This window comes from Condylura cristata, unplaced genomic scaffold, assembly GCF_000260355.1.
Source record: "Condylura cristata isolate star-nosed mole 26May11 unplaced genomic scaffold, ConCri1.0 scaffold00002, whole genome shotgun sequence".
NCBI lineage: Eukaryota > Metazoa > Chordata > Mammalia > Eulipotyphla > Talpidae > Condylura > Condylura cristata.
The window spans coordinates 53,108,817-53,130,966 of NW_004567103.1; the positions used below are offsets into that span (position 1 = coordinate 53,108,817).

General features: G+C 36.7%; 2 protein-coding genes across 3 annotated transcripts in view; both read right to left on the reverse strand.

Annotated features, from left to right (window-relative positions):
- The window catches only part of TBR1 (T-box, brain, 1), a 9,028-nt gene extending 7,758 nt beyond the window's left edge, over positions 1-1,270 (reverse strand). The window contains exon 1 of the mRNA XM_004674609.2: positions 276-1,270. Coding sequence (XP_004674666.1) covers positions 276-967 — 692 coding nt within the window. The 5' untranslated portion in view covers positions 968-1,270. The remainder of the gene's footprint in view (positions 1-275) is intronic.
- A 4,344-nt stretch (positions 1,271-5,614) lies between these two features.
- Positions 5,615-22,150, reverse strand: part of PSMD14 (proteasome (prosome, macropain) 26S subunit, non-ATPase, 14) — a 97,938-nt gene continuing 81,402 nt past the window's right edge. For both annotated transcript variants that reach the window (XM_012728936.1, XM_004674610.2), the window contains exons 9-12: positions 21,826-21,900; positions 17,746-17,871; positions 8,411-8,473; positions 5,615-6,030 (exon numbers count right to left, since the gene is read on the reverse strand). In XM_012728936.1, the coding sequence (XP_012584390.1) occupies positions 5,932-6,030; positions 8,411-8,473; positions 17,746-17,871; positions 21,826-21,900 (363 nt within the window). In that variant the 3' untranslated portion in view covers positions 5,615-5,931. The remainder of the gene's footprint in view (positions 6,031-8,410; positions 8,474-17,745; positions 17,872-21,825; positions 21,901-22,150) is intronic.

Genomic DNA, 22,150 nt, shown 5'->3' on the forward strand with positions numbered 1-22,150 from the left:
CTCTCTCACTCTCTCTCTCTCACTCGCCTTCCTCGGGCCACTGACTGGTTCTCCGAACACCTTTCTAGAGCGGGATTCCCCCCACCTCCGCCATCAGCGCGGTGGTTAGACCTTCCACTTTCTCCCTTTCCAAAACCAGCCAACTCTAGGGCGCACCAGAGCGCCTTACACTCCACTCCCGATCCCAAATCGTCTGCTGCGGCCGCGGTCACAACCCGGGTGCACTTGCCCCCGGGCGGCGCCTGGGGCAGCGGCAGCCAAGAATATAGCATTACCTTCCCTGTTTGGTGATGATCATCTCCGTTTGGTGCCGGTGAAATTTCAGCCAAAGGGGCCTATTGCACAGATACACCTGCGCCTTGCCGGGCACCAGCCCGGGCTGTGTGGAGGAGAACTGGTAGAACGGGGCTCCTTGGTAGGAGTGGCCGTACTGCTGTGGGTAGGGGTAGCCGGCGGCAGGGTAGCCCTGCGGTGAGGAGTTGGACAGGAGGCTGTTGTAGGCTCCGTTGGTGATGACCGGGTGGTGGGCCATGTAGCGGCTGGGGCTGCCGATGGAGAAGGCGGGGTGCGCTGGTCCGTGCTGGCCGGGGTACGGGAACATGGCACTGGGAGCAGTGGCCGCAGACTGTGGCTGGCTGGACTGAGAGAGGAGGTAGCGATCTGCAGCAGAGCCATCGAAACTGTGACGAAGCTCAGAGACCCCGTCCAAGACAGGAGAGAGTTTACTTCTCTGGACGTCCCCTGGTGAGTCCTTGGAGTCAGGAAAATTGTCTGTATCTGACTGATTCGTCATCCCCCTGGTAATTTTTTTCAAAGGTGAACTTCTCTCCAGGTTGTCAGTAGTCGAGATAATGGGATGATCGTGCAAGACAAGCTCAGATCCGCCTGAATGTGGGTAGCTGCTGCTCACATTGAGAAATTTCTTGGAGAGCATGATAGAAGGAGAAAGGCAGTGCTCCAGCTGCATAGCTCTAGAACCTGAACACTCGCCCTCCTGTCCCTGGTTTTTAAAGTCCTATTTATCATAAACTAGAAATCCATAGACCCCCTCACTAGACAGAAAGCACTTCAACCAGCAAATGCTTCTCAAAGGTTTGATTTACTTTTTTTTTTTCCCTGGGAGAAGAGATTGGCCAATTGACACTATGCAGCAATCAGAAAAGGCTCACTTTTGATCTTGCTGCTTGTGCAGCCGATGAAACGGCTCCTGCCATTGGTTAGCTGCTGACAGTAATTTAATTAGATAGACATTAATTAGGATAATCACCTGGCTCCTGGTCGCGACGATCATGGCATATTGAAGGGGATGATTTTATTGTTGGCTTGGGGGGTGGGGAATGCGTGTTGGTTTTACGTGAGCACTGTTGTGTCACCTTTAAGCTTTGTGACCACTGCTTTAGGAAGATTCAAAGATGTGCAATTTACTAAACATTTTCCTACCTTCCCCCCTCCTCCCTCCTTTGGAGCTGAGGGGCGGAGGAGGGAATTCGACGATGCTAGGAGACTTTTCGGATCTGAATGAGCCAAATATTCAGTTGAATGTAACGATTTCAAGTGCAAAGTATACAAAGCTCGAGCCGGTGGCCTCTTCTCGCCCTGTAAAAGTTCCAGAGTCTGTCTTTTCCAGTTAATACAGAAACACACAACACCTGAGCCAGTCCTTTGTGAGCAGGTCCTACGCGTGCCCGGCAACCCCCCCACCCCACACCATTCGCCTTTTAAACTACATAAATAAATAAATCACTGCCACTGAGAGCAATTGCGATGAAAGTCAGGATGGGGGACACGTTGAAGGGGGGCGCAAAAAGCAACAACTCACCTACCCACCCACCCACCCACCTCAGGAAGGTTCCGTTTCATGGTTGAGCACAGAAACAGTGACAATCTATGATCTCCTTTTTTAAGTTTTGAAATAATCATAAGCTGTCGGGCTAAAGTGCCTTAATGTATTTGCAGTGATGCTTACTAGGTCTTGACTAAATATTTTATCAGAGAGCTTCGTTGCAGATTATCTGAAGAGCATCTAACTGGGGGCAGGCGCCATGCCTGCTTCCTTCGGGTCCCACTGCATTTCCTTTTCTGAGTTACTGGTTTGGCCACAGATTCAAAAGCCTCCCGGGGAAAAGAGGTCAGCCTTCGTGCAAATAGGTTCTCTTGCAGCACTGATCTGGGGAGAGTGGAGGTGGTGTCAACGCAGTAATCCTTCCTAAAGACTCACGCGTGTGTTTAATGTTTATATAGGGAGGGGAGAAAATCCATGCCAGTAATTTTAAAAAGGAAGAATCTAAAGAGAAATAGGAAAAAGAACTAATTTAAGGATGTTGGCACAAACATTAACACGAGGCCCAAAGTGACCCCAAAATATAGGGAGAAGAATTTTCCCAGTACCGCGTTTACAAAGTACCAAGCCTTCTGCCTGGACTAGAGGATTTAAGAACAGCAAAGGTCTAATCCGCCCAAAACCTTCCGGTGTCCGGGTACCCGCCAGACCGCCCTCCTGCGGCTTTCCCGCAGACGCAGACCCGCGCGCGGATGGAGAGGAGGAGCGCAGTGCGGGATCCCAGCGCGGTCCTGAGAGTTGGCGGACAGACGGGCGAGCAGGGCGAGAGGCACTGCTGGGGCCCGCGACGGGAGAGGCCACCCCCCACCCCCAAACCCGCCTGGCGCTCCAGCCCAAGCCAGCTGCCAGTTCTGGCTCATTGTCTAAGGTCCCCAAGCGGCCCAAGAGTAAGCGCTCCAGCACCCTAGCGATCCCGAGAGGTAGCCGCCCCCAAGGAGACTAAGGGAGCGCAGGCTAGCCGCGTCTGGCACAGGCCTCAGGGGCACACACTCTTAACTTGCGGGAGGCTGGGCTTGGCACCTCCGCCTGGTGGAGCCTGAACCTCAAGAGTGTTTCTACCCTCCCCGGACCCCGCAGCTCCCAGTAGCGGCGTTGAGGGCCTACGGTTTGGGCAGTAAGGGGTTAATCAGACTCTACCTTCACCTAGGCCAGCGAATATTTACTGCGGTGCCTCGGGTGCCTTCTGGGCGCCCAGGCTTCAGAGGGCACCAGCAGTGGCCGCCAGCAGGGCGCAAAGAGTAAGACCCTGTGCAGGCAGCCCTGGACTGGACAGGTTGATGACCAGATGTCCCACACTTAAGCCGAGATGGTTTTCTGAGAGAAAAATACTGCCAGACTCATTTTTCTTTTTGAAAGCAAATCACAGTTCCTGAACCAGGGAGCTTTATAAACAACCAAGGTCTTAGCTGTCGAGGCATTGGGAGGCGTGGGAGAACAGTAGCTTATGACACTAACACTTGGGTTTTCTACCCTTTACTTTCCACCCCCATGTACATCTCCTGGTGGCTTTTACCCTGTTTCTTCTACTAGTTTTCCCCCATGCTCTCTCTCCCCTGGTCCAAGATTAACCCCCTCCTTACTCAGCGGAACAGTCTCAAATATATAGCAAAGAGGTGAGTCTCCAGCCATTTTTTGAGGTTTTCATTTCCAGAATTCTGAATTGGCTTTAAAGGACAGAAAAGGGGTAGACTGCACCCTCCTTGCAGTTGCTAAGAACTAAATGTACACTTTAGGTTATGGGTACTAAAGTCTGACTCCTCACATATAGGTTATGTAACATACATGCTCAAGAAGGAAAACTGAGGCTTTCTTCAGGATTTTGAAGCACATTTCTGTAGAGCAGCTTTTCAAACTTTAAAATGCAGATGAACCATGCCAGGATTCTTGACTCTGATTCAATTCTGGATTGGGGCCTGCATTCTGTATGAGCGCTCCAAAACTCAGGTGTTTCTGGTCATGGCAGATCACACTGAACAGTGAAGGTAGAGCTTTCAATGCCTCCTTACTAGCCTAAGTGGAAAGCAGGGAAATCTGTCAGAGGCAAGCAAGTTACCATGCTGCTGTAAAACTGCATGGTAGATGGGTAAAGATGCTCACACAAGCACAAATACACCTGAAGTGGTTTATAGGGGCTTGTGATTAATGAAATCCTTTCAACTTCTAAGTGTGATGTGGGGCATCAGACTGCTACTAAAATAGCTAAGCCTTTCCCAGAAAAAGGTGAACCTCTTCTGAGGGGCATCCTAATTTTGATTGACTCCTAACCCCTACAGAAAACATAGATTTCTTCTAGGAAGGACTTCTGATAATGTCTTGTCCTGAAATTGGACATACATATCTCCAGTATAAACCAAGGGCGAAAGTGGTTGCAGAAGTCCAGGAAAACGAATTTATCTAGTAAGAAGAGTAAAAGGCAGACATTGTGTATGACTGCTCAGTTACTATACTCAGGATACATTTTCAGAGGACTAAAGCAAATTAATAAACAAAAAAAGTATTTTCAATCTGAATATTGAGATTAGCCCTTGGATTGCTGAGGCCTTCTGAGGGCGATTTTAAAAAAATCGTGAAGTTCCAAGAGCAATATCTGTGAGTCATAGACTTCCATACACAAAAAGAGGGAAATTGTGTATCCAAAAACTATCCTGTACACAAGTTTAAATTAGGCAATAATATCAAAACACCTAATTACTTCCATTTATACTTTAATTATAAATGGTTGCTGTTATAATCATAACAATTAATACATATTACATCCCACATAAAACATACTATCACTAAATTTAAAAGATACCATAGCACAGGCAAGAAAAGTTAAGAATACCTCTTATTCCAACATAAAAGAGACACTGAAGTATAGTGACAGTTTAATCCATTTTGATTTCTAGTTTCTGGTAGCGTTTCCTTAGGCAACCAAGAGCCTAGATTTGTTTATGTCATTGGTCTTCCACATCACTCACTCCACCTCTAGCAGAATTTTAAGTCTACATTCTAAAGCTCTTTTAAATTAAACAAGACCTTAGAAACACTCTTACCACATTTTCACAAAGGGTACAGACAAGAATTTATATCTTTATCTCCATGTATCCCAATACTCCTTGGTGTACGTAATATGGCGTTGATCCATGGGTAAGTATTAACATGGACTTATGTACATTTATGAGAAGCAGGTTGAGGGACAAGGGCATCTATAACTTCCATTAGTCAAATTTTTGTCTTTCAAAAAACTGGGTACATCTAAGTTAATTTGAGAATGATGAGAAAAAGCAATAACAAAGTTACTGCTTATGTGCTCAGTGAAGTTAAACTCACACTATAGCTACTTTTCTCATTTTACTTTGAAGATATTATATACTAGCATTTAGCTGTGTTAGATTAAAGTCTAGTGGAGTTACAACAGGTGGAATGAACTCATACAAAATGATAAAGTCTAAATTTAATACTGTCCCTTTTTCTTCTTAAATACTCCTCTGAAATCCTGAAAGGATAATATGCTTATAAAAACTGAGTACACAATATTTAACTTTTGACAACTACTTTGGAAAAAACAAACTTGAGTTTTACAAGGTTAATCACGGATGAAGTAGCCACTCATAAATGGGCATCATTTTATATTGGTCAAGTTTTATTATCACAATGATGTTTCATGTGGTCTACGATTTTAAAATACAAAGAGAAACACATCGTAGTGTGACATTTCTAGAATACTATCAAATACTATCAAATTGACGGAATAGTCAATTTCACCCAGTGCCAAAAAGACCTCAGGAGACATAGATTGTAAATGTATTTTATTTTGTAAGCAACAATCAAAATATATTTGTTACTGATTTCTTCAAATATTAAATGGGATCTTAACAAAATTTGTCCACTTTGATGTATTCTTGTACAACTTTGGAATCTGTGAAGACCCTGACTAAAGAAACAGAAGTAATTGCACAACCAAGATTGAAGGTGTTACAGTGCTGCAAATGATGCCAGATGTCTACACTGAACCAAATACACCTTCAGAGGTCCCTTGATTTTGAGCAGTAGGAACAATAGAGGAAGAATGTACACTGAAACTATCACTGATAGCTTTTTACACTGCTTTATTTGAATACAACAGTATCCAACATAGCCGCTAAACACTGGACAATATTTGAAGTCATAAGCACATCCACATGTTCCTCCAGATGACGTTTGGGGTCCTAAAAGAAAATAAGGAAAGAAAGAAAAAAAAAAAAGAACCATATTACTGGTAGATGAATTAGTTTTTTTTTCAGTAGCAGATAAAACTGTTAAGGAAAAACAAACCTAAATTTTTATTTCTATTTGTATACACATACATACACACACAACCTCCCTCATATAGTACTACAGACTTAGGATTTCTAAATCTATTACAAAGTTTAAAGTATTGATAAAATAATAATTATATAATGAAAGATTGATTTATACAATAAATGCTATAACTCTACACCAAAAATTATAAAGAGTAACAAGGAATTCACAATCATCTGGGAGTGGGAGAGAAAAAAAAAACATGTGTAAGCCCAACTATGGATGTATATTTTCTGCCATTCACATATATTAAATGTCTGAAAGGGGTACTTTACACTAAGCAGACAAAATCTTATCACTTTCACTATAATTTAAATTTAAATTAAGTTTCTGTATAATTTAACTTATTTCAGGAATAGAGCTTAAAATGATTCAGGAAATATCTTGGATCAAAAGTCACTACAGTAGTTTAAAAACTTAAATGTAAATTGAATCATTTCTAAAATGTTAATAATAAATGTCATGCCCTATTTTGAAAAAGTATATCCAGAAAAATATATAAGTACAATCTTTTAACTTAAACTTGATCTAGACTTATATTTGAAATATCTGAATTAAAAATCACATTATAATATAGGAAATTAAGCTGAAACGGCTTAATTTATATCTGCTGAAAGCTGAGCTGAATGAAGCTATTTCAGCTAAACATGAAAGCTTTGAAATAATACATTTATATTGTGCACAATAAAATACTTTCAATCAAAGCATTATTTTCTTATGAGTATTGTTAAAATATCCAAGATTCCAAACTTTAAACAAATGTTCATCAATGGAATTATTTTTTGGCTGTTCTTTTCTAAACTACAATTTTAACACATTTAGATTTCTCTAAACAAACGAGGTACATAACATGTTACAAATAATACCAAGAAACTAAACCACAATATTAAGTTTTATTTATTTCAAAAAATAAGCCTTAGGGCATTTTAGGTAAAAGAGACTGAGAAAGACTGGCAGGAGAAAAAGATATTGGTTTGATTCCATTCATTACAGTTACGCTTTTTTGCCATCTAGTAGGCCAAATCAATGAAGCAATGTAATTTGAAAATATGATTCTGATTAAACTCTGCAAATTATGTATTTTTTTGTTTTACTTTCATTTACATTTAAGCCTTTTATTTGCTGTTAAATAAAATCTTCATGAAGAAACTACAGCCTCAGAGACAGTTAATGAATTTTATAAAGTAGAGGCTCTAAAGATGGTGATCTTATATATTAAATTAAGCAGGAATAAACAACAGGGGTGACAAACATGTAGAATTAGAAAATAAAATGAGCTTAGCTCATTTTGCTTTTAGAACATGCTTACTGTTTTTTAAATTATAACATTCAGAATGTAGTAATATTTGATTTCACCTATTGTATCATTTAAGTCAGACCTTTGCCTCTACTGCTCTGTGGGAATAACTGGTTTTGTAGTGAATTGGTAGCATACTTCCCTCAGTTATCTACATTACTTCTTGTGGCAGCTGGGTGATTCTTAGAGATTTCCCATCCAAGAATGGTCCTGGCCCAAACCTACATAGCTTGTGAGATGTGATGGGATCAGAGCATATGGTAGGATGGCTGAAAGCAAAGACAGCTTAGTGTCTTGCATCTGAAATATCAAGATTCTGCCAACATCAGCAATATGATAACCATGTTCTATGAAATGAAAAAAATGTAATCAACATTCTTTAAAAAACAGTCTAATTAATCTGTAGATTCTTTTAATTGGATGGTGTACTCTCCCATCCTTAGAAAAAAGGGACTAAAATATATATTTTCATCTTGGAAAAGTGAAAGAGCAAGAACTGAAAACCCTTTCTCTTCACTCAATATAACCAATAGGCAACTAAGCTTTCTCAGAAACACTGAAACTTACTTACTGATAAACTGTATGTATCATTTAAAAAATGGTTATATATGAAATAAATCTACTATCCCATTATCTTTATTGATATTATTTCAAGTAAAAATAATTCTTGAAAATTAACTCAGGACACAAGCTTCCTAAATTATTTCTAGTAAAATTTCAGGAAAAGACAGTATTTCACAGGTATGTGTGATTTACTTCTCTATAGATGGCAAATAGAAACTGACATCAAATAATTCAGTGACCTTTAAAATTAGTATCACATTTATATGACAGAAGAAAAACAGAGTGAACATGCATGAAAAAAAAAAATCATATAGCCCCTAAAATAGTTTTAACTCTGTAAGAGCACGTTATTATACGACTGCATAACCTATTACAATACACTTCACCTGCTTGCCAACATTCTTTATTGCCAGCTGTTCAGGTGTCATCTTATCTTCTTCTTCTACAGCCTGTGAATGAAACACAAAGGACAGAGTTTCAAATTCTAAATTTATTTTCTCCATTGCAGGAAGATCACCAACAAATAATGGTGATCAAAATGATTACCTACAGAACCTTTACTCATGTACTTCTCTTAAACAAAAAATCTTACTTTCTTAGTTTTCACAATAACATTTAGGGTAATAAAAACTACTGTCACCATTTAAAAAATACACTAAGAAATATGTAAAAGACATTGAAAATATAAAACTGACTACCAAATAGTACTGCAAAGCATTTGGAAACCATTTCTGAATTCTCAAGAGATATCTAAACTAAAGGACAGAAGTCCCAGATTTAGCTACTATGGCACTGTGGTATTAACTGGTTCTGTTATGTCTTCTTTTCCTCTTTCTATTTTCAGACTAGTTCTCCATCATCCCTTTTCTTTCTCATTTTCTGGTCTCCCAAACTGGTATATACCCAGTATGTATTTAACTACTGACAGCATTTAGGATCAAAGTAGCTGCTGACTTTTGATTCACTTAACTAATCATATCATTTTCTGCCTTAATAATTACACACATTTAAGTCTTTAAAATACTAAAGTTTTACTACTAAAAGTAGTAAAACTACTCAGAAAAAAATCTCATTATTTTACATGAGTGATTTAGTGGTCATGAAATAATCATGAATAATAAGATTCAACATCAAAAATGACTTGAACAAAAGCCAAATGATATCAAAATTAAGTTGACCAAAATAATACATACACAAACCACTTTTTACTATTTTCAGAATTAGTAAAAACTCTTACATGTATGATTGTAAGTTTTCTAGCAGAGTAATTCTGAAATAATTACAGCAGTCAGATTAGCTAACACCAATGTCATCCTCGTCCGATAACACACCATTATAACACACCTTCATTGACAATTCTAAGAAACCTCCTAAGTGTTTGGGTATACTACTCCCAAAGGTAGGCCTCTACATCAGGTGAACTCCTGGACTATGATTTGGTCAAAGCATCTGATAAATAGAAAATGAAAATTTAAGCATCACCAACCTCAGGAAATACCACCATGGTATTTACCACAAAGATGGCTACAAGAGGGGGTGGGTGACATGATTGTGGCAGAAAGCAGAAAACCAAAATCCCAATGAGGGTTAGATTTGGATAGTTTAAACTTAATAATCTTGCAGCTGCCAAATTTCTTCATGTGTGAACAATGAACATGTACAAAATGCAATCATCAGACATTTCCCGTAAACTGGGAAGTTTGGCTGCATTTCACACCTTCTTAATAGTTTTGTAAACAGAGAACTTGAAAATGAGCAAAGATGGCAAGTGTCTAATTTTATAAATGGACAAACTATCTAGAGAATTTTCCCCAGTAGAACCTGCCTAAAGAAAAAAGATGGTAAATAAGTACTGTATCTACAGATTAGAGGATACTTATTTACAACACATCATTAGGAAATACATTTATGATTCATAAAACTGAAAGAGGGAAAAATGAAAGTTAATAACACTCCAAATTCAGAATCCCCTAGACAGAGAGAGAATATGTTTATTTTCATAGTCAGATGTCATTCCTATTATTCTCAGCTAGTTAAAAAAGGATTTCCTAAATGGGAAATTACTTTTCCCTCTATCTCAGTGTTTTACAATAATGTATAGAATGGAACACATAGAATGCCTGTCTTTCCAAATTACTCTGAGAAAGCATATTAGATGAGTGGAACGATTCTTGTAAGTTCACACTCTATATGCAGTGTTCGTTGTTCTATGTAAATGCCAACAATAGTACTTTCAGTATTGGAAGGTGGTAAGAGTTTATGGAATTTGGCTCAAAATATGAATCCCTGAACAAATTATTAAGGAGTATTTTGAAGTACTGCAAATATCAAAGATGGCAGATATGCAAAGATGAAAGGTCAAAAAGCATTTAAATCACAGTCTATTTGAAAGGTTAAATACAAAGTAATAAGCTCTAACTCAATTTTAAAAATCTTTTACTTCATTTAACCACTTTACCAATTAGCTTTTCCATTTCCAATAATTAAAAGAGAGAGTTCACAAACTCTTTGAGAAGTGCAGATGGTAAAAAGTACTCCCAGCCATAGATGCCATCTGGAAAATGAGGAGCAGCTGTAGATTTAGGCATATACTAAGGTTGCAAACCCCCATGACAAAAGAGTAAGCACATCTATTACATTCTAAGTAAGAAAGACCAGCTCATACCAAATCATCACATCACCCACCTATATATATTTTCCCTATTTACTAAGTAACCTGTAGCCTATTTGCCATCTGGGAAAGACTAGGTTGTCTTCATTCATAGTTCTAATCTGGCCAGTCACCAAGAAAAATTAAGAAATGGTAGAAGCAGAAACAAATGAAATTCAGGCACAGGCAGTGTCCTCACTAGGGAACTTCTGTGTTTATGGCAACTTCTGTGATTTGGCGTCGAATTTTGCTTTTGCATTCATGCTCTTCGGTTTACTCAACCAACAAAAAAGCACTGAAAATGTTTGTGGCTATTCGCACTAGAAACGTTTTTAACAGTTTATCAACAAAGACCCCCAGATGGCTATCCCATCATGCACGGTCTGCACAGTTCTAAGAAATTCTTGGAATTTGGTCTGTTACGTTATCATAATCCCCTCAGACGCCCCCCCCCCATCTTTAAAAGATTTGTACTAAAACCATTAACCTTGGATCCTTTCTTTCTGATAATGGTCAAATTTCTCATATAAAAAAAATCTGTATCTCAAATGCTATCATTTTATTTACCTTTTATTAATGAACATTGATTGGATCCTTGGTACTTCATTAACACTTTTTAAGAATCCCCACTAGGTTAATTCCAATGGAATTAGTTTTCTTAAACTTTCAGAAACCACTGTAGAGCCACTAATACCAATTTTTTAATCCTTTCACTTCTGCTTTCAAGACATCATGCTTGATTCCATGTCATAGTTCTCTGACTAATCCTTGGCTTCTTTTTTCTTTTTAACAAGCTAAAGTTGTTCGCTCTACAACTGTTACACTCACAATTATGCAGTTTCTAAAGTAACCTGTCTGGCTTTCCCCCCCCCCCTCACTCAAATTGCTATTGAATATATTTTACTTCCTTGGAGATTGTTAGATCAGAACAATAGCTATGGAGGAAGAGAATAAATTTAAAGAAGAGGCTAACAAATTAACAAATGATACAATTACAAATGAGACTGAAATACAGATAATGTTTTTTTTCTGTAATCTGTAGTTAAACATTAACATGCTTTTACAAATATTAATAAATCCTTTAAAATATCCTCAATATGTATTTAATCTACATTTACATATGAAAAAATTAGATACTATGTCCTTGAGAGTATCATGTATTAATTCTAAAAATTATTTACTTTAAATGAAACTTCTCTTTTTGGAATAACTTATAATATACTAGTATATTCTGTGAATGTCTTCAATAGTAGAATTTCAACATTTTAAATGTTTGGTTAAGTTCCCTAAGTAAGACAAGCTCCTCATGTAAGTAAGCTCCTCAAGGAGCTCACATTTGGAGTTTACTTGCCCTGAAGTTTCACATTATAATCCAGTGTGAAATTTATAAAAAAGGAGTATGTACATATAAGGAAATAAATAATAAAACTGTAGCCTAAATACATTCTTACCTTTCTCCAACATATAAAGTAAAACTCATGGCAATTCAGTGAATTATTATTTCTATTTTTAAAGATTTATTTATTTATGCATAGAAGTGGGGTGTAGGCCAGAGATGTGGGGGGGGGGGTGAGAGAATTCATCAGAGAGAGATTGGGGAGCAGAACAGACAGATCTAAAATACACTATTGAGATGAGCAGCAGGTGAGACATGAGAGGTCTGCCGTGCTAAGTGGGGTTATCTTCCCTGACTGAGAATTGAACTCAAGGCATCACAGTGACAGTGCTGAGACTTGATCTGTAGGCCACCAGGGAGGCCCCAAATTATTATTTTTAATAATATCCTGAATAACAACTTAAATCAATGCTTATATTAAGTGACCCTGAACAGCATAAATTCTTCCTAAAAATATTATAGGGAATCCAACTTTAAAATCTGATTATACAAAACAGATATAAAATATGGATTATATATATGTGTCTGTACACATACAAATATGGGTATGTATAACAAAAATGAGTTTGTTGAAAAATTTATGGTAGAATGGATGAAATGCAACCATTTTTATAAAATGGAGGGAGTTTGTGAGGATAATATGTAGCCAAGTAAGTCAGAACAATAAAATAATAACAACAAATACTGCACATTACTTAGCAGAATATTTTCAAAAGCCAGTGAATAGCAATAAATATTCTAAGGGCTCTAAAGTTATGAAGGAGGGGAGAGGGAAAAGGACAAAGGGATAAGGAACAGTGCTGGTAATGCGCAGAATAGAAAAAAAGTAAATTTATGGTATGGTCTACTAATTGCCTACCTAATCACTTCTGTTTTTGTTTTTGTTTTGTTTTTTTTAAAGATTTATTTATGCATACAGAACAGGGGTAACAGGCCAGAGGTGAGGGGGGGCATTAGAGGACCCACCAGAGATAAGAGACAGAGTGGGGAGGAGAAAAGGAAAAACTGAAGAACACTGCTGAGGGGAGCAGCGAGCCAGTCAGGAGAGGTCTGTGGTGCCATGTGGATCACCTCTGGGACGGGGATTGAACTCACGCTGAGGTGGCTTTAGCTTCTTAGTGCTGTGCTTTAACCTGCTGCGCCATCAGGGAGGGCCCACTTCTACCGTTTTTAACATTGGTTATAGAAAGGCAGAAATGCTCCCAGGTAAAAGACTACATTTTATAGCCTTTCTTAAACTATGATATGTCCACTTAAGTTCTACCAACAAAATATAAACAGAAATGCTAGCTGGACTTGTAGAAAGGACACTGTAAGGGAGTAGCATTACAATATTGAGTCCTCACATTTGGAAACAAGGATATTTATTAACAAATATCCTTAGTATTCTTCAAATAAATCATGTATACATTTCTATTTCTTATAATTATTTCTAAATATTTTATAATGCTACTATGAATTGATTTGCCTATTGTATTTTTCAACTGGCTTCAGTCTGTTAAACTGCATGGTTACTACCTATGTTATATTTGAGAATATAAAATTGTTCTAACAATTTTTTAGTGTAGTCTCTTAGATTTCTAGTTTGGTAGCAAATATATCTTGCCATACCTACATAATAATAATCAGCCCTGCTTTTCTCAACTTGACATTTTAACTTGCTTCTATTACCTTACCACACTAGCATAAAACAAGATTTTCCTATGTAATATAGCTACTGTAGTGAACCTAATGTAATAATTATGTATTTTACATGTAAACATATGAAAGATAAATCCAATGATTCCTTTAGGTTATGAAATAGGTCGGTATTTTCATGTGAAAAATAAACTGTCCGAAGTCAGAATTTATGTGGTTACATGTTCCAAGAAAGAAAAATTTCTGTGTTTCAAAAAGATTTATTTATTTATGCATAAAAGAACTGAGGTACAGGCCAGAGGGCAGGGATGAGAGGATTTACCAGAGACAGTGGATCCACTGAAATACACTGCTGAGGGGAGCAGTGGGCGGATCAGCTCCCTGGCCAGGGATTGAACTGTGTTGCAGTGGCTGTGGGCAGCCTCACAGTACTGTGCTTTAACTCCTGCACCACCAGGAAAAGGCCCCTCTACACCATTCTTAAAATTACAACTAATTTATAAAATTTCACATACATGTACAAATATGCAATCAAATATCAACAGTGTTATAAAACTGGTATTTCCTGGAATAGCTCAATTAGGAGATTTGGAATAATGGTTGAAGGTGTTATGGTTCAACAAGTAGAAAAATCAACTACCAATCTCTATGTGGAATTCAGACTTGCAAATGAAAAGTTAGGGCAAAAGAACTTAATTATTTTATTTTCTAACCTTCCTTCAGTGTGAATTAACTGGCACCAAACAGTAATTACCTTAGTTTATAGCACCAACCAATTAAAAACACATGAAAAATTGGTGGCATGGGCCTTTCTTTTTATATTTTATGTGTTACTAAAAAATCCAGCACATTCTCTTTCAATCACAGAGGGAATTACATTCCCAAATTTGGACTCCTTCATCTCACAGCTTACACATTGTTTTCATTTTATAACCAAATCTTACAAGTTTTTGAGTACTACAGAGATTTTTAAAACTGTAAAATATGAAAAACGTCTGTGGAGGGATGGGCAGTAGTAACCATAAATAGGTTATTTCCTGGCAGTGGTACCAAAATGAATTAAACTTATAATGCTACAGAGAAATTAAAACCAGTCCTACAATTTGCTGAAAATTAAGTTGTAACCTTTTAATCTGTAAAAGATCGCAGCAAAAAAACATACACTAGCAAGATAACAAATATTTTCCCTCAACCTAGAACCAGTTGGGATTTCCAGCTGGAACACTACATAGTCTTAAACAGGCAGGGCATACTCTTAAAAGCCAAACCTACTTCTGCTGGAATTTAATTTGTAAGAGTCCTTCAATACTTTTTTTTTTTTTTTTAAGGTTTATTTATTTGTGCAGACAGAACTGGCCTATAGGCCAGAGGTACCGGGGCAGTGAGAGGACTCACCAGAAACAGAGTGGGGAACAGAACAGGCAGATCATCAAAGTACACTGCTGAGGGGAGCAGAGGGCGGGTCAGAAGTCTGCCATGCCATGTGGATCATCTGTGGGGCATTGAACTCATGCACAAGAGGCTTTAGCTTCTTAGTGCTGTGCTTTAACCCACTGCGCCACCAGGGAGGGCCCCGTTCAATATCTTTAAGTTTAATTCATTGGGTCCTCCACTGTCTCTTATCTAATATTTATTTGGAGGAAATATGCATAATTTAAAACAAAAACTACTACAATTGGGGATGACAACCAATTACCAATTTAACCATGACTCCAAAATTTAGCCTTTTTCATTTATGTAACCAGTACCATGTTTTCTCTATCACTGCCTCTGGTGCCACTGCCATAATGGTAATCCAGAGCCTTGGTACCTTTTGAGTAATAGCCACTGCCTCCTAAACAGAATCTCCATTTCAAATCTCCTCTTACAGAACTCCTATATCTTTGTCAAATTATGTTTCCAAAGCCAGGTTCTGAGTATATCATACCCCTTTTCAAAAATAACTCTTATTCTGTATTACAAATCTTGATACTTGACTTTATAATAAATTTAAAAACCTTTATTTCCCACCATTCACTTTCATGTATTATGTACTCCTGCCAGTTTCCTAGAAGTCCTGTGCCTTTTTTGTCTCCTACTCTTTGTGTACAATGTTACCTTTGCCTGGGGTGACATTTCTCTATTTTCAAGTCTTATTTATGCTTTAAAGCCTAGGTGAAATGTTACTGTTCTCTAAGATATAATACAACAAAGCAAAAGCCTCTAAACTCCTACAGGACTTTTCTATTACAGTGTTCTCTAACTTCTAATTTGACTGACTTGATAAATTTCTTAAAATGTCGTTTCTGATTCAGCAGGTCTGAGATGCTCTGTTTCTTACAAAATCCTAGGTAACATTGATGCATCTAGTCTGTGGAAAATCTGAACATGTTATGGTATATACTAATTTTGGTCTAGTGCTCTTATTACTTAGGAACCTTTTCTTACTACCTGTTTTCCTAGAAATGAGGAAAAGTCCCTGTTTTTTAATGTAAATTGTACAGGAGATATTCAATAGATATTTGTAAATTTGCAAACTGCAGTTTTAGGTTGCAAGCTAAATGCGTATATATATTATTTCAAAAAGAAGAAAAATGAATGAAATGAGAAAGAAAATAAAAACTATCATGTGTAAGAGTAAATATTGCTCATAAAATTTTTGCAAATATATATATATATGCATACACACACACGAATTTACTGGGTCAAAATATAAAATCTATTCTTTATATGTACTTTAGTAAAAACAAAACAATATTGGAAAATACATGTTTTTAGTTAAATTGTGGAAACCAGCACCCCATCCCAAAGATGCTGAAGTCCTAAATCTAGTTAAGAAGTTGGAGTTATGCTACAACAAGCCAAAGAATGCTTGGAAGCTGGATCACAAAAGCTGGAAAAAAAAAAAGAGGGTCTTCCCCCTAAAATTTCCAAGAAATATGGCCTGCTGATACTCTGATTTGTGACTTTTAGCCTCCCGAATTGTGAGAAAATAAATTGGCTGTTTTAAAACAACCAGTTTATGACAGTTTGTTATGGCAGCCCCAGGAAACTATATCAACACGGAAGCTATATTTTAGTTCCATCACAAATATTTTCATAATTTCAGAGTTGCAAAAATATATAAATCTCTGAAAAAAAAATCATCATGGTCACTACAAAATATAACATTTTAACATCCCCACAAAGTGAGCTCTCCTATATACTCTTCTTTAAGATGTCATTTTCTTTCTTTATAGCACAATATATAGTGTATTTGTTTACTCTGTTACCGCTATCAGAAAGTAAGTTTTATGAGTACAGGTCATACTTTTCAGCAGATCTCTAATGCCTGGCATATAGTTGTATTTCAAAAAATTTTTTTTTAATATCCAAAAGGGAAGATTTATTATAAAAAGAGAGAGGAGCAAAGGAGATTTGCAGACACAAACAGGCTGAAAGAGCTACCATTGAAAGGAACAAGTTTGATAAAAGAGACCCAGGAAGAAGGTTGGTGAATTGAGAAACACTGGCATAGTCACAGGTGGGCAGGAGGAGTGCTGCCCAATAAAAACTTTTTAAGTGAAGAACAGGAAAGTTCATTATATGTAATGAATATTGAGTATTAAATGCTGTTGTTGTTTACAACTCCTTGTTCTTTTTCTCTTCCAAGAAAAAGTTCTCTGAATAATGAGAAGATTTTTAATGTCAACTACTTTACTGCATCTACAACAGAGGCTGACTATAGCACATGGGTCACATGTAGTCAGCCGCCTGTTTTAGTGAATTAAGTTTTACTAGAACACAGGCTCACTCACATAGTTATATATTTTCTTTGGCTGCTTTTATACCACAATTGTAGATCTGAGTAGTTATGATAGACTAGATGGCCTAAAAAGACTAAAATACCTTTTAGGTCTATAAAGTAAGCCATTCCATCTTATACTATATTTACAGAATATTTCTAAATATAGAAGTATTTTCAAGGAAATAAGTATGAAGATACAAACCCAACAAAAACAAACAAAAAAGACAAACAAATGAAAAAACAAGAGAGAAATGTTGAAAGTAGCTTTTACCTTGTTGTAATTCTTGGCTAATTCCAACATCTCTTTTACCACTGATTCATTGTGTTTACAGTGTTCACTGTAGTCCTGAAGTGTCAAACCTTCCATCCAACTCTTCTTATGCAAATTTAGTAACATCTGAAAAATATTTTAAAAAATTTCCTTCACTTCTGTGGAGAAAAAAACTCTGCAGAAAATAACTGGAATTAGTGGATTTAATTATATTAACTTAAATTCTAGTAAGAATTCTCCAAAATGTAAATGACTATAATAGCCTAATGATTATTCTAACCCCACAGCCTTTGCATTTGCTGTCCTTTTGCCTGAAATGCTATTTTCCTAGTTTTGTATGGTTTATTAACCTTACTTTCTTAGAGAGAGATGAATTCCCTGGCCATGTTATATAAAAAACCCCTTCACACTATCTTTCTTCCTTTAACATACTTATTATTTTTATATACAAGTATCTGAATTTATTTTCTTATTTATACCATTTCTCTCTCACTAAAGTCAGTAAGGACCTTGACTTATTTCAAGATTGCTGGTCTAGGTTCTAGAACAGTACCTACTCACAGCCAGCTCAGTAACTATCTGTTGAAAGAAAGAATGATTGAAACTACTATGTTATATGCAGGATCTCTTTAACAGTTCATACAGTCCAGATTTCAAATGCCACAGTGGTAAATGCCCCATTCACAAAAATACTGTGTTGATCAATCTCTCTGAACTTCAGTGTACATATTTATGAATTGAGGACTTTGAGTAATTTACAAGTTTCTTCCAAATTCTAATATGCCACCAATAATTTTACAGTTAAAATTCTTTATCTAAGTATGAAAAGTCATGAAACTGGTAAAGAAAGCACAGCTTCGTTCAGTTTGCAATCACATCAGTAAACTGGGATCATGCACTAAAATATCAATGGAATTAAGCGTCTTAGTTCATTTTTTCTACAACTCTTAGTTTTGAATATATATATTTCTAAGTTCACAAGCTTTTAAAGTCTACTCTACAAATGTTCAGTATGCAATGTGAAAGAAAATTGTGACTACACAATAATTATTGCTTTGTCATTAGAACTAGGTTAAAAGAGATCTAGAAGCATGAGGACCTGAAGACATATTTGTAAATATATTAGCTTAATTTAGGAAAACTTTAGAGCTACATGAGGTAGAAAAGTATTCAATAATTGGAGAATAAGCTTCATGTCAAAATCACCTGTAAAATTTCAAGACACATAAAATCCAATTTTCCCCACATCCCCTCCTAGGACCCATGCCAAGAAAATTGGAAAAAATCTGCCAAGTTCTCTGATTGCTGTCCCTTATCTCTACCAATAGTGTCCTTGAAAATTCAGCCTGGGAAATTGTGGTACAACTGCAACTATCCATGCAAGAAAGCTACCTATAATGATGATGACTAGGTTTTTCTACGACTTTGAAAAAAAAAAAAAAAAACAAAGGGGTTTCCACAGAACAGCAGGCCATCCCAATATGTCTGGACAAGAATTCCACTGGGACTTAAGGGAAAGCACTGTGTTAAGTATACAGGTTGGTGGGTTAAGAATAAAGACAGGAAAAGAAAAAAAAAAAGAATAAAGACTGGATTCTGAGTTCCAAGAAAATACTAGGAACTACTAGGAACATAAACTTAACACCAATATAAGTGTTTACATATGTGTGTTGTTTGTTTTAATTGCCAAGGATGATAGATAAGCTTATAGAGTACTAAAATCAAAGAGAGGGAAAAGAAGAAGTTGATGTAATTTGCTGGTTATATCCAAACAGTTGAGTATCAGACTCAAAATATTTACACATCTAAATGAATTTCATGGCCTGCACCTATTCTATATAAAATTTAATGTTAAAAAATGTACTTCAAACAATCAACTGAATCTACCATCCCAGATATAAAGTTTGGGACATATGCAAGCTGCTGAAGAAAACTTTAAGGCTCTGTGTCTCATCTCAGGCAAGGGGAACTGGCTCCTTGCAGGATTGAGGCTCTCTGGATGAGTTTATGTGTGACTCTATCCTATTAAAAGTAGTTCAGCAGGCCCTCCCTGGTGGCACAACAGGTTAGAGCACATGCATAAATAAATCTTACCCAAAAAAATCTATTAAAAATATCTTCTAGGCCCTCCCTGGTGGCGCAGCGGGTTAAAGCACAGCACTGAGAATCTAAAGCCGCTTCCCCATGAGTTCGATTCCCGCCTGCCCCGGAGGTGACCACATGGTGTGGCAGACCTCTCCTGACCCGCCCGCTGCTCCCCTGAGCAGTGTACTTCGTCGATCTGCCTGTTCTGCTCCCCACTCTGTCTCTGGTGAATGCTCTCACCCTCCGCATCTCTGGCCTGTACCCCAGTTCTGTATGAATAAATAAATAAATCTTTAAAAAAAAACTCATGGAAAACAAGTGGTTCATCAAACTTAAAAAATGCTCAACAAATCAGAATTCTTCTTTCCAAGATACTCTTATCTCCCTCTGCCCCATCAATACATGTAGTTAAAAATAAAAGTGATCTGGTTAAAAGAGAAGGTAGGTGTAGTGAGCTCAGCTTACTCAACGACCTACTTAACATATATGCTAGAAACCCTCTCTAAAGTACCTTTGTGAAAATACATTTTCAACTAGTAAGTGTTAACTGTTAACTATTTAACAGAATTGAACTTGAGATTACAGTAAGGAACCAAATCTTTCTGGATGTCAATAGTATTTTGTTCAAAAACATTTTTTTAAGATTCCTTCTCAGAGAAATGAAAGAAATGAATTTGAAAAAGTGATAATTGTAATAAGAAATACAAATGAATATTAGGAGATATAGGAAATGTAATTCAGGTTGTAACTGCAAAATCCAATAGGCAGACTTAAGTAGTAGGTGTAGAAAATGAAATATTTTCAAGAGAAAATTAAATATTAAGTGAGATTAAAAATGGTATTTGAAATGATACTAAAATAGTAGGAACAAAAGAATGCTAATCCACCAACATACTTGATTTTAAAATTTATCAAATTTAAAACTGCCAAATAGAAAATGGGTTAGTTAGCTCTACATATCTGAAAACAGTATATATACACAATGGAATACTATTCAGCAATCAAAAAAGATAAGCTGATATCATTTGCAGCAACATGAATGGAGCTAAAAGGGATTGTGCTCAATGAAATAAGTCAGAAGGAAAAAAGAAAAATTATTGCATGGTTTCACTAATAGGAAAAATACAGGGGAACCAAATAAGAGATGGGGAGTGAGAATAACAAAATAAAAAATAAAAAAATAAACAAACAGGCCCTCCCTGGTGGCACAGCGGGTTAAAGCACAGCACTAAGAAGCTTAAGCCACTTCCGCATGAGTTCAATTCCCGCCTGCCCCAGAGGAGATCCACATGGTGAGGCAGACCTCTCCTGACCCGCCCGCTGCTCCCCTCAGCAGTGTACTTTGTCAATCTGCCTCTTCTGCTCCCCACTCTGTCTCTGGTGAATCCTCTCACTGCCCCTGCACCTCTGGCCTGTACCCCCGTTCTGTATGCATAAATAGATAAGTCTTTAAAAAATAAAAATAAAAAAATAAAACAAACAAACAAACAGCTATAAATCAGAAATATTCTGCAAGGGAAGGGGATGGAGAGAGATCAAAACGAGGACAGGAAGAGTACAAGGGACTATGGTTGATGATCCCTGGGTGAGTTGGTGATGGAAATTCTATGGGGATGAAATGGGAGAAAAGAAAGCAAACACTATAAAAAACAAAAAAATGAACAATGATGTAAAATATATATACACACACATTCACACATACAATATCTGTAAATCCTAACTGCATCTTTTTGACACACCTTTGGTTTACCCTAGAAAAAACACAACATATATTTTTTAAAGTATCATATAATTATAATCTGACTTTAAGGAATACCTCTCAAATTTGAGAAGCTAATGATTTAGCTACAAAGGTCAGTCAGTTTATTGGAGAAGAGGAATTACTCAGAAAAAATTAAAACATACCAATAATAAAATACAAATAAAATTCAAATATAACAGTTAAAAATTTTAATGGTTTGAAAGATATTTTCCTACTCTAAAATGTGAACTTACCTTCTGTTCAAGTTCATTTTTCCGATAGTTAATAGTAATAGAGTAATAATGTCTGTTTAGTCCATGAATCAATGCCTACATAGACAAATGATAAAAGAACATATTAATATGTTTCATATAATAAGATAAATAGAACTATTGGAAACTGTTGATATATATTACAGACCAAACCTTTATCGTTTTTTTAAAGACAAGACTATTTTATATTAAAAAATACTAAATTTAAAAACACTAAAGATTAAACTACATCTTTCTTAGCTACAAATTTAGAAGTGTGGTTAAAGATATAGGTTGAACATTCTTCAAAGCATTTCGCAGAGCAGTG